Source organism: Helianthus annuus, chromosome 14 (genome assembly GCF_002127325.2).
Source record: "Helianthus annuus cultivar XRQ/B chromosome 14, HanXRQr2.0-SUNRISE, whole genome shotgun sequence".
Classification (NCBI taxonomy): domain Eukaryota; kingdom Viridiplantae; phylum Streptophyta; class Magnoliopsida; order Asterales; family Asteraceae; genus Helianthus; species Helianthus annuus.
Window position 1 is genome coordinate 93,323,660 of NC_035446.2, and position 12,520 is coordinate 93,336,179.

The following is a 12,520-nucleotide window of genomic DNA, read 5'->3' on the forward strand; positions in this document are numbered from 1 at the left end:
GGTCATTTATTTCTATGTGCTCCATGTCGTTTTTATGGTTCCCGTGAAAACCATTTATACGAGCATGCCCTTAAGATTTCTTGACCCCAAGGTTCTTTTAACTTTTTTTTCATTCGTCTCGATCTTACCACACCGGACATAACCGTGCTCATTATAAGAAACTCATGGTATCACGTGTTCACTACTTACTTGGCCAGAGTAAGCGAACAACACATGGTACACGTGACCTTATTATAATTATCACATCACGTCCCATGTAAGTAACCTCTCGATTTATTTCCATTTTCATGATTTCATTTGGTAAAACTTTATTTAATTGTCAATTAACAATTATTAGTTTTACCCGTTTTATCGTTGAACATATAAAATGTTCCTTTTCATAAACATTTATACAATCACATTCGTTGATGTAATCATTACTTTTCTCAATAGGATTTATATTGAGAATACATACTTGGATGATTAATCTCGTCCAAGTTTCTATATTTAAACTAAACTCAGTTATTGTCTTGTTATTCACGACTGTGAATAGTACATAGCTCTACTGAATTTCTCTTGGAAACGGCATCCTGGATAGGTAACCTATCCAGGTTTTCCAAGTTTCATATTCTATATGCAACTGTCATTCACTATGTACTTGTTGCATATTACAGTTTGTACCATAAGTTTATGACGTGTACCTTGTAGATACTCGCCCTGATAAACTCTCCTTGTTGTTTGATCTCTCATTCGAGATCATTTCTTGATTTATGTCTTTGGCGTGTATGACTTAGTCATCATACTTCAACCCATATCTTCATCATATGGATAGATCCTTAGACTCTCGTCATCTTCAAATGCGAGGGTCTTTGAACTTAAAACATTTACAAATATTAGTAATTTTAACATTAACAAGCGCTCGTACTATAATACAAGGCTTTATACGACACATGTTAACACACGTAATTCATTAACTATATCGGTCTTTTATTACTTTATCTGGGGCAACGTGCATTACACGATATCCCTATGTGTTGTTTTTAACGCTTAATCATACTAGACCGTCAATATACATAACAACTTACCAGATTTTGCGATAAAGTCTCGAAACGAACACTTTACTCTTTAAACTTGAGCTCTGATACCAACTTGTAAGACCCTTACTTGATTTATACAATTTACATATATACTTCGACTATAGTTGTGTATTATCGATTACAAATACACTTGAAATTATGAGTTTGTTAAAACATTTAAATAAATAAGACATTTTAACATCTTGTATGTAAATTCGCCGTTTAAACCATGACGACGAATCATTACGCGGAAGCTTAAAATTTTGATCGTGTTTGGTTCTTTGTCAAGCTTGATCGTCATCCCGTGACGTACATAATACCTACATTACATAACACATGAAATGGGTTAGTTATTCGCAATTATAAGTGTTTAAATCAAGTCTGGCTATCAAAAAAAATAAGCAAAACATTTTTGTTAGATTTTGGGTCTCTCGCGGGGCGCGACCGAGACTTCCCCAACTCTCGTGGGCCGTGACAACCTGTCGTGTGTCGCGCAGGAATGACCCTTCCCCGTGGCGTGGCGCGAGGGGTACATTTTTTCCAGCAGGTTTCATTCTGAAACCGGCATTTTTCCAGCCAACCATAATTTTACCAAAACGGACAGAACTCTCTCGTTTTTATCCGTTTTGTGTCACTTTTCTTCCTACATGATCGTAAATTGATTATCCATCATATGTAGTTAAAATCCGACATACGGATTAACAAAATTTAAGAATTTTAAGCCTTTAACTTATTACCTTTTTACAAAGTTTTGACCCGTTCATGATTTTATCAAACAAACCTGTTTGTTTCTATCAGTTTTCTCATGAACATTATGTTATAACTATATTCCTACTATACAAGACCATAACCATGAGTTTTTATTCATCTTTTAACCCGTTGACGCGAATATGCTTATTTTGACCCGTTAAGGGTATTTAAACACTTTTAAGCATAATTCACACTCATTCCTTGCGAGTATCATATTTCCACATTTCTTATCAAATGATCTTCCACCAAAACTATATTTGTGATGAATTTAATGTGGTAATCTATTTATATATGAGTTTTACCCCTCTGATTATCATTTTACGGCAAAGACTCATATAGAGTCATTTGACCCAAAGATTCACACCTTTCGCTTTTTATACTTATTCTAAGTATTTATTTGATCATAAAGCTCATTTCCAAACAACCTTTAAGGGTCGTTTGCTCAATTTAGCTTATAAGGGCATTTTTGTCATTCTTTAACCCTTCTTTTACGACGAAAGACTTTTTAATGATATGTTTGACCAAAATCCCATATTGTAACGATAATCTTGTTTCGAATTCATTATGTTTCTAAAGACGCAATGACTATAGTTTAAATTAATGGGTTTACCTTTTAAGGTAACCAAATATCCATTTTTGACTTTGTTTAACTCTCACTGAACCTTAAGTTCTAATTGAGTAGTTAACCTATTACGCGTACCTGGCTTGGATCAATATATTGACCCGTTTTAATACCTTGCTTTAATAATCGCTAATTAATAGCGATGCGAATATCCATTAGATATCTAATCCTGTAAGCATATAACTCGACAAATAATCATTAGTCGATATTGCCAAAGGGTGATATCTTCATGACTCGCTCCGGTTGAAACCGTACGGTCATTTTACTTATAAACCATTTCTTAATTATTTTGACCCATTATGGCTTATGCCATAAAGTGTCTTTCAAAAACTAACGGTTAGCGTCAACGAGTGACCGAATTACCGTTTTGCCCTTATTATTTATGTTGGTTTACCCTATAAGGTAACCATTCAAAACTCAAAATCTATTAATCATTGCATGACTAAATAATCGCATTAGTCCTTTTTAACCACTAAACATGGTTTATTATTATTGTCTTTTGTTCCGACTCGTATCATGTCGCGTCGGAACATCATAATTCAACATAACTTTCTATTATTAATAACCTATAAAACAAATAGGTATTCAATAAAGGTGTAAGCTTTACTTACCTTCCATCCTGATTATGATTTTCCTTCATTCTTGATTCATTTGACTCGCTTCCTTCCTAAGCTTTCACCTAGCTTGTCAAGCGTCAGACTATCATTGTAATTTGTAAGATGGTTAGATTAGTCATAATCATTTACGACTATTCCATCATATGATTTTTATGTCGGATTTATCATTTGATCATATCAAGGGTCAGTTTGACTTTTTAAAGTCAACTGCCTATTAACGTAAATAATTACACGAAGTAGCTCAACTACTCGTTTAATTACTTAGTAAATTATCCAATAAGCATCATTCTTATGCTATCGTTTTAATCACTTATTAACCAAGTTCTTGTAACCATAAGTTACCGAATTAATACCTGATAATATTAAACATCATTCAACATGAATGTATCAACGATTTTCATCTTATCATACTAAACCCATTTCATGGCAAGTATTATTTATGTACTCAAACACATAATTTGTTCAAGTATCTTCTTATCACTATCATGTATGATGATTCTAAACACAATTATATCATCAATTTCATCATAGGATTAAAACCCACTTATACTAGTATGGTAATTCATATAAACATTCAATTCATAGCATCACATGTATAACTTTTGCTTAGGGTTTTGTTCCTAAGCAAGTATATATCACAAATTCAGCCACAGCTTCACTAATTCGTTCATAATTCGTGATTTTGATAATCATCAATTTTTCACAACTTCAAGAATCATCAAAATTTCACATACCTTATGATCCCCCTAGCTTGGGTGATCATTAATTCACGTTCAATTGTGAATTAGAGCGTCATTTGATCCTTCAATTTGATGATTATGTTGGAATTAGAGTTTTGGGCTCCATAGAACTCTCCTGAGTTCGAATAGAACACCTAGAACACACACTGAATGTGTGTTTTATTTTAAGTTTTCCTTTTTATAACCTAACTTTCAAATTACCCCATTTTGGCCCCTCATGTTTGGTTAATTATTAAGTAGGCTACAACCTACTTATTTCCAACAATATTCCCACTTATTAACTAGGTTAAACATTCCTAGTTAACTTAGTGGGTTTGGGGAATTTATAACTCAGTTTATTTTAAGTCCCATTAACTCGGGCTTCTATAAACTTTATTTCCTCAAAAGCCTTTATACAAATTTTATTTAATATTAGGTTTATTTATTTAAAATCCTAATATTCACCAGGTTACTTTTACCACTAACGGTACTTTACCCGTCTTTTAGTATTAACTTGGTTTGATTACCAAACCCGTTTTTGGGGTGTTACAAATGGACCCCATCCGTTCCTAGGTTCATTCGTTGTTATAAGTCCATCCGTTCCTACGGGTTCGTATGGATGGACAATGCCTATATATAGGGATGAGGGTTCCTCATTTGGACAAGCTTTGGTTCCAAGAGGGGAGATGCTATCCAACTGGTTTTACGGGTATGTAACTTCAAATCATTGAATAGTTCCAGTTTAAATTAACTTGTTCGGTGTCGATTCTACTTCTACTCCTTTCTTATCAATAATACTCCACCGAATCGGTTATCTCGGGGCCAAAACTCTGTCAAATCTCACCGAATCCTTGAATCTCAGTCTCAAACCACGTCTTCTTGTACAATAATTTCCTACAAAAAAACAAGTGTTGACGGTTGTGGCTGAGGCACGTGTTCAACACGCTTTCCCTTAAAACAGATTTCGCGCCTCTACTAAAAATGACGCGTCTGTCTCCTAGGGTACAACAGCCGAAGCAGTCTATACTGCCAGAAATAACCACGCGCCCGATATTACACCGGGCAAAATTGTAGTGTTTGAACCTATGGAATGAATAAGAATCTGATGATGGTGGAAAACGAGTTGAGAGTACTCCTCTCTCTAGTTGTTCTTCAAGTGTTCATCCGTCTCCAAGTATTCTTCATGTTTTATGCTATATAATTTCCTTGTAGTAACAAAAACAAAGCACATAGCCTGCTAATTGTATAAGAGTTAAGGATTAGTGAAAGGTTTCACTTAATAAAACTAATTAAATGTCATCAAGAAGTGTTGTTTGGTATAGAGAATGAGCCGATTTGGGTTTGGAATTGTATTGAATTGTATTGAAGTTCATCATCTAGGGTTACAAAGAAATGGTGCTTATATAGAACACCAAGTTACATATTAGCCCCCTATACTATTTATTTTCTTCTTTCCGACACTCCCCCTCAAGTTGAGTAGTGGGGTTACCAATGCTCAACTTGCTCAAACAGCTATTAAACGCGTTTCCGTTGACTGCCTTTGTGAGGATATCTGCAAGTTGATCTTTTGATGCTACGTACGGGAGCTCTATGATTCCTCCTTCCAACTTTTCTTTGATGAAATGTCGATCTACCTCCACGTGTTTTGTTCGATCATGTTGAACTGGGTTTTCGGAGATTTGTATTGCAGCAGTATTGTCACACATAACTTTACTAGGAGCCTTTTGTGAAAAACCAATGTCTTCTAGCAGCTTCCTGATCCAAAGAACTTCGCTTAACCCTCAAGCTATACCTCTGAACTCTGCTTCTGCACTTGACAGAGCAACCACCTTCTGTTTCTTACTTCTCCAGGTAACTAGGTTTCCGCCAACCAAGGAGAAGTACCCTGATGTAGACCTTCGGTTTCCCTTATCTCCTGCCCAGTCTGCGTCAGTGTAGAGTTCAATAGTCAAATGCCCATTTGTTTTGAACAACACACCATGGCCTGCGGTTCCCTTGAGATACCTTAGAATTCTCTGAGCAGCTTCCATGTGGGCAACTTGTGGTTGGTGCATAAACTGACTTACCACTCCAACAGCGTAAGCTATATCAGGGCGAGTATGGGAAAGATAAATTAACTTGCCCACTAGCCTTTGGTATCTTTCTTTGTCTGCGAGCTTTCCATCGAGTTCCATGTGAAGATTGTGGTTCACCACCATTGGCGTATCAGCTGGTTTACAATCAATCAACCCAGTTTCTGCTAGGAGATCAAGAACATACTTCTTTTGGCAGATGAAAATCCCCCGTTTAGATCTGAGAACTTCAATTCCAAGGAAATAATTGAGATTCCTAAGGTCTTTCATTTCAAACTTTGAAAACAAATTCCTTTTCAGTTGTGCTATTTCTTATACATCATCTCCGGTGATAATCATGTCGTCCACATATATGATCAAGCAAGTTACGAGGCCGTTCCTCCTTTTGAGGAATAAGGTATGATCAGCGTTACTTTGGCGGTACCCGTATTCTTTCATGGCCAAGGTGAACTTTCCAAACCATGCCCGAGGAGACTGTTTTAGCCCGTATAGAGATTTATTCAACCTACAAACTTCCCCATCTTTAAAACCCCCTGAAAAACCTGGAGGTGCTTCCATGTAAACTTCCTCAGTTAGCTCTCCATGAAGAAATGCATTTGTAACATCAAATTGATGAAGGGGCCAATCCTTATTAGCTGCAACGGAAAAGAGGACTCTGATGGTATCCATTTTTGCAACCGGAGAAAATGTCTCAGAGTAATCGATCCCATACGTCTGAGTGTACCCTTTGGCTACAAGCCAGGCTTTGTATCTTCCAATGGAACCATTTGGTTTATATTTAATCGAATACACCCACCGGCATCCAACAGTTTTCTTTCCTTTAGGAAGAATGCACTTCTCCCATGTATTGTTTTTCATAAGAGCACGCATCTCCACTTCCATTGCTTCTTCCCAGTTCTTCTTACCTTGAGCTTCCTTTACGGAATTAGGTATCTGTTCAGTGTATAGTGAAGCAACAAATGCTTTTGCACTGTTAGATAAGTTCCCGTTGACCATATTAGCTACAGGATATCTTGAATTTCTGGTTTCCCTCTCTGGGGAGTACCGTTTTGGAGGAACTCCTCTATTGGCTCTAGGTGGAAGAGAGTATCTTCTGGTTGTCTCTACTGCACCTGGTTCAACATGTTCAACCACTGGATCAACCTGTTCAACAACTGGATCAACATGTTCAACAACTGGATCAACATGTTCTGTAGTTGTCGGTTCTATATGTTCCCCTGTTGTCCCATAATTAAAAGACGTAGAACATTCAGGGTTCTCAGTATTTCTTACCTCGGACATCACGTTGGATGGACTTTCTTCAGTGGTACTGTGCTCCGCATATTGTGTGTCTGAGTTTGAAGGACTCGCAGTACTATGAGGAAGTTCTGTTGTTACTTCTTCATACGAGGGAAGTTGGGTTAGCCAACTCAGAGGGTCTATACATTCATTCTCCCCCTGACCGCTGAGTTGGGTGTTATAAAAGTATTTTGTTTCAAGAAAGTCAACATTCATTGTGGGGAACATTTGACGAGTTGTTGGATTATAACACCGGTAACCGATTTGATCAATCCCATAGCCGACAAATACACATTTCTCAGCAATTGGGGCAAGTTTGTTTCGGTTGGTTTTGGGTATATGGACAAAAGTGGTACACCCAAAGATTCGAGGTTTAAGTGTAAGAGGATGGGGAATATTGGCAGATTTAGACAAACAATCTAGGGGAGTCTTGAATTTAAGAGCTTTTATGGGAAGCCGATTCAGCAGATACACGGAGGTTGCAACTGCCTCCGGCGAAAAAGATTTAGGGACTTGAGATTCGATCAAAAGGGCTCGAGTCATTTCAAGGATAATACGGTTTTTCCGTTCGGAAACACCATTTTGTTCTGGGGTATGGGCACAAGAGGTTTGATGAATTAATCCTTTGGTTGTAAAGAATTGTTTCATAGATGTATTGACAAATTCCCCCCCCCCCCCCATTGTCGGATCGAAGGATTTGGATTTGAGTTTGAAATTGAGTTTGAATCATAGCATAAAACATGACAAATTTTTCGTAAACTTCGGCTTTATTTTTTAAAAAATATACCCATGTCATGCGAGTGTAATCATCCACGAATAATATAAAGTACCGAAGACCCTGCCCCCTATCACAGGAGCAGGACCCCACACATCAGAATGGATTAATGAGAAAGGTGAAGCAACTTTTGTATTGCTAGGTTTGAGCGGGTGTCGATGGCTTTTGGCGCGAAGAATAGGTTTCACAATCTATTTTCCCATTTGAAGGGAAGAGTTTTGGAAACAAAAGGTGCGAATAACCATGGGATGGATGTCCCAAATGTCGATGCCATAGCCAGGCGTCCCGGTTATCAGTTCCATGAGCCAATATCACAGTACCCTGGTGAGCCACTTCATCCACATAGTACAATCCTTGGCGCTCAGTACCACGTCCAATAATCACACCCGTCCTGATATCCTGTAGGAGACAGAAAGTAGGGTGCATTAGTACCGTGCAATTTAATTCTTTGGTAATATGACTGATTGACAGTAATTTGTGTGATAAGGACGGAACATAGAGGCAATTTGACAATTTCATAGTTGGTGAAATTTCAATTACTCCTCCTCCTTTCACTTGCATTGTTCCGTTGTTTGCTGTATGTATTTGAGATTTTTGAGGTTGAGTCATTGACCGTATGTCTAATGGTTAAAACGTCATGGTGTCAGTGGCACCAAAATCGAAAATCCAAGCACTGTTCTTACTATGATTGATTTCCTTTTTTTTTAACGTTGTCCCGGCACGGTTATTAAGTAACCAACCAAGCCAGCGAATTTATTAATTTCGCTGGATACTTGAACTCGCGTTCAAGATTTTCGTTTGGAATATCGTCGCTAGGTAGCGAAGGTATTTTACCGGCGAATTTATTAAATACACCGGTTACTTGAACTCGCGTTCAAGATTTGAAAGCCCGCAAATTCGCTACCGACCGCGAATTTAAACTACAAATTCGCAAAAAGAACTCAACAGCGAAATTATCAAAAAGAACTAACAATAGAGAAATTAGCAAATAGCGAAAATGATCGGGATTGTCGGCAGCGTATTTATGAAAAAGGAAATAATGAAATTTATGGAGTTTAGTGAAAAAGGAAGGTACTAGATTCCAAAAAATTGAAATTGATTGGAAAGTAATGTCGGTAAAGGAATTGAAATTGATTGGACAATTTCAAAAAATTGATTGGAACAATTGATTGGAACAATGGTTTTGCTGGTTTCGCCGGAAGTGGGAGTATCAACTGAACTGGTTTTGCAGTTGAACACGACAGTCGAACGAAGAACGGATTTTGGTTTGATTTTGCGGTTTTGCGATTGAACACGACAGATTGAGGATTGGTTTTGGTCTTGCGATTGAACACGACAGATTGAGGTTGAGGATAAGATGAGCGAATCGGTTTTTTACGAATCGGGAACCTCCTCTGATACCATGTTGTTTGGTATAGAGAATGAGCCGATTTGGGTTTGGAATTGTATTGAATTGTATTGAAGTTCATCATCTAGGGTTACAAAGAAATGGTGCTTATATAGAACACCAAGTTACATATTAGCCCCCTATACTATTTATTTTTCTTCTTTCCGACAAGAAGTTCTACTCAAGAGTTTCTCTTTTATTCACCACATGAAGAAATTAAATAATATTTATAATTTCACTAAATTAAAAATTTACTAAATATACATTCACCATATATCCAATATCCAACATATGACTTCCCACATGCAAATCAAAACATGAATAATCTATAATCATCTGGGACATCCATAATCCATTCATGCTAAAATTATTCAATATGATGAGGATGGAGACGAATCGGAAACCCTTTTACTGGAGTAGGCATGGGATCATATTCAATTTTCTCATCAGGTATCAACACTTCCCATTTGAAATTGGTTATGATGTTGTTAAGGAACGCAAGTACTTTCATTCGGGCAAATTCTTTCCCCAAACACATCCTAGGACCCCCTCCAAATGGCACATATGTGAATGGAGTTGGTCCTGCGCCTTCAAACCTTGATGGATCGAACCGTGTCACATCCTCAAAGTTAGCCATGTCCTTATGTGTTGATGCAACACTCAAGTATATCTTAAAATGCATCATGAAAGCATCACAATGTCAGTTTTATTCAACATTATATGTTTTTATTTGTATTTATTTTCATATGAAGTAAGTTTTATTTACTAAAACAAACATATAAAGTTTATTACCTTCCATCCTTTGGGGATAGTATAACCTGCATATTCTATATCCACCAAGGCCTCTCGAAAGGCTCCAGTGGCAGGTGGATTTAGTCTCATGACTTCAGATACTACATTCCAAGAGTATCTCATCTTTTGTATGTCATCCCAATTCAGCAATTCCCTGGCTTCTTTTGCCTTAGAAATCTCTAACTGCTCTAAAAAATGAGTCATTTGTCGACTATTCGTTAAAACTTGATCCAAAAACATGTGTCAAATGAATTGATCAAAAAAATTATGGCCAGTGAAGTATATTTGCTATATATAAAATACATAAATATATAACTAACCTTTCAACACCTTGTCATAAACATCGGGGTGTTCACCAAGACTCTTGATAAGCAAAGTGATAGAAACAGTAGAGGTGTCATGACCAGCAAACAGTAGTAACAATATGTTGTTTGCGATATCTTTCTCAGTTAAATACCTACCATTTTCGTCAAAAAATGTAAGAAAATGTGATAAGAGGTCTTGTGAAGATGAAACCTTTCCTTCTTCAAGTTCCATTCTTCTTGCCTTGATAATCATCATGAGTTCCGTCCTAATGGCGTTTGCTGCATTATTTGCGCTATAAAAGCGTGTCCCTGGGACATTTAGAGGCAACTCCACTCACAAACATATCACTTCTACTTCTATTATTCCTACACCCCTATATCTTATTAACAAACACACCCTTCTGGTTTACCCTTTAATTTATTTTAGTCATTTACAATAAAAGGAGATAAATTACCTTGCCAATGAAGTTCGATATGGCGACGGGTGACGACGTCCATGGTGGCAGCATAGCGAGTCGCGAAAGCATCAGGACCAAGATACGATAACAACATCTTTCTCGTCCACTTTGCTTCATCGCCACGAATTGTTACCAAGCACCTGCCAAATAGCTTTCTCATCGGCAAAGGCCACCAGGCCGCCACCAGCTTGTTTTCGTTCCCAAACACGAATTTGTTACCAGCAGGACCACACAACACCGCCATACGTTCGCCAAGTAACAACGTCTTAAACACTAGAGGGCTTCCGTGTTTCTGGATCCGTTCTTCAACGAATCTTTCTGGAACTCCATCCCAATGTGCACGTAGCAGCGCGAGAGATTCTCCGAGAAACGGCCATCCGAAGCTTCCCGGTGGAAGATTAATTTTGCTTCTTCTAGTTTTCTGGTTCTTGTAAACATTCCACAAAAGGTATAAAACCAGGAAGATGAAAATGGGTGTTAGAACTTGAATCATTATTTGTGTGTGAAGAGGGTCTGGACAAGTGAATGGGTTTGATACGAATGGAAGCGAAATCCAAAAAATAATTACTTTTTATAAGATGATTATTATTTTATCATATAAAAATGTAACTTTTGAATATTAGTCAATTTGAAACTGCAAATATAATATAAACAAGTGATATCTCCCACGCTTTTGAACGTGCTGGTTGGTATTGGTTTGGCATGTAGTTATCAATTGGGTTTGTTATAACACCGGTATTTGCTATAGCAATCAAAAGAAAATTAAACTCAAATGCCCAACACGTGTATATGTTGTTCAACCGGCATTGTTGAGTTCGTCACACAGTACGTTTATCAAAAAAAAAAAATTAGGTAACTGTCACTTAGGTTATAGTCTAGTAGTTAAGAAAAACTATATCTTATGAAGAGAATAAGGTTCAATTCTTAAGATGTGCTAGTATTTAGAGGGAAAAAATAGATAACTATCAAAAAAATATTCAAAATCGTTGTTTAAGTTACCAACAAAAAAATAACTAAAAAAAGGACTAAAAGACAAGCACAATAAGACAAAACAATACACCAATAATCCATATAGGACAAAAGTTATTTATTTATTTAGATGTTCTGAGGCTACACGGTATGAGGGCGTCGCCCCACCCATCTTGCTCCGGCGACGGCGTCTACACCAACCAACCCCCCCCCCCCCCCCCCCGTCCCCGTCCTCACCATCCGAATATGGACGTTTGCGACGGACCAAAACATGTGGGCCCCTCTCTTTCTTCTCGGCGCCGCTCCGTCACCCCATCCCGCCACCCCCGTCTTCTTCCTTCCCTCCGTCATCATACCGTTCAGCCTAAACTAATATATACATGGTTACTCGGTGTGGGAGCAGATAGTGTTCGGAGGATGCTCTTTCTATTAGCATATTACTAGGTGTAGGACCCGTGTAGGTTTAGTAATGATCGAAATCAAATACTAAAAAACAGATTATAATATATCATTTAAATTTTGGTAGCCATGTGTAATGGAGTGACATGTGCACTATTTTACTTTTCTATACAATATAACTAAATGATAAGAATTTATCAACCTATTCCAGTTATCGTCAATGAAACTTTTGTTTTAGCTCTACTTTATTAGCAAGAAGCTTTAATATATTTAATTTTTCTATACAACATAACTAAATGATAAAAATTTACAAAAAGCAAAA

The 12,520-nt window shown here is 37.3% G+C and overlaps 1 protein-coding gene across 1 annotated transcript; it reads right to left on the minus strand.

The window, feature by feature from the left end:
• Nucleotides 1-9,483: 9,483 nt before the first annotated feature.
• Nucleotides 9,484-11,449, minus strand: LOC110908675 (beta-amyrin 28-monooxygenase). The gene is made up of 4 exons (XM_022153631.2): nt 10,828-11,449; nt 10,388-10,681; nt 10,068-10,255; nt 9,484-9,945 (listed from the first exon to the last, which is right to left on the minus strand). The coding sequence occupies exons 1-4, from the start codon at nt 11,321-11,323 to the stop codon at nt 9,643-9,645; spliced, it is 1,281 nt and encodes a 426-aa protein (XP_022009323.1). The 5' UTR covers nt 11,324-11,449; the 3' UTR covers nt 9,484-9,642.
• Between the last annotated feature and the right edge of the window lie 1,071 nt (nt 11,450-12,520).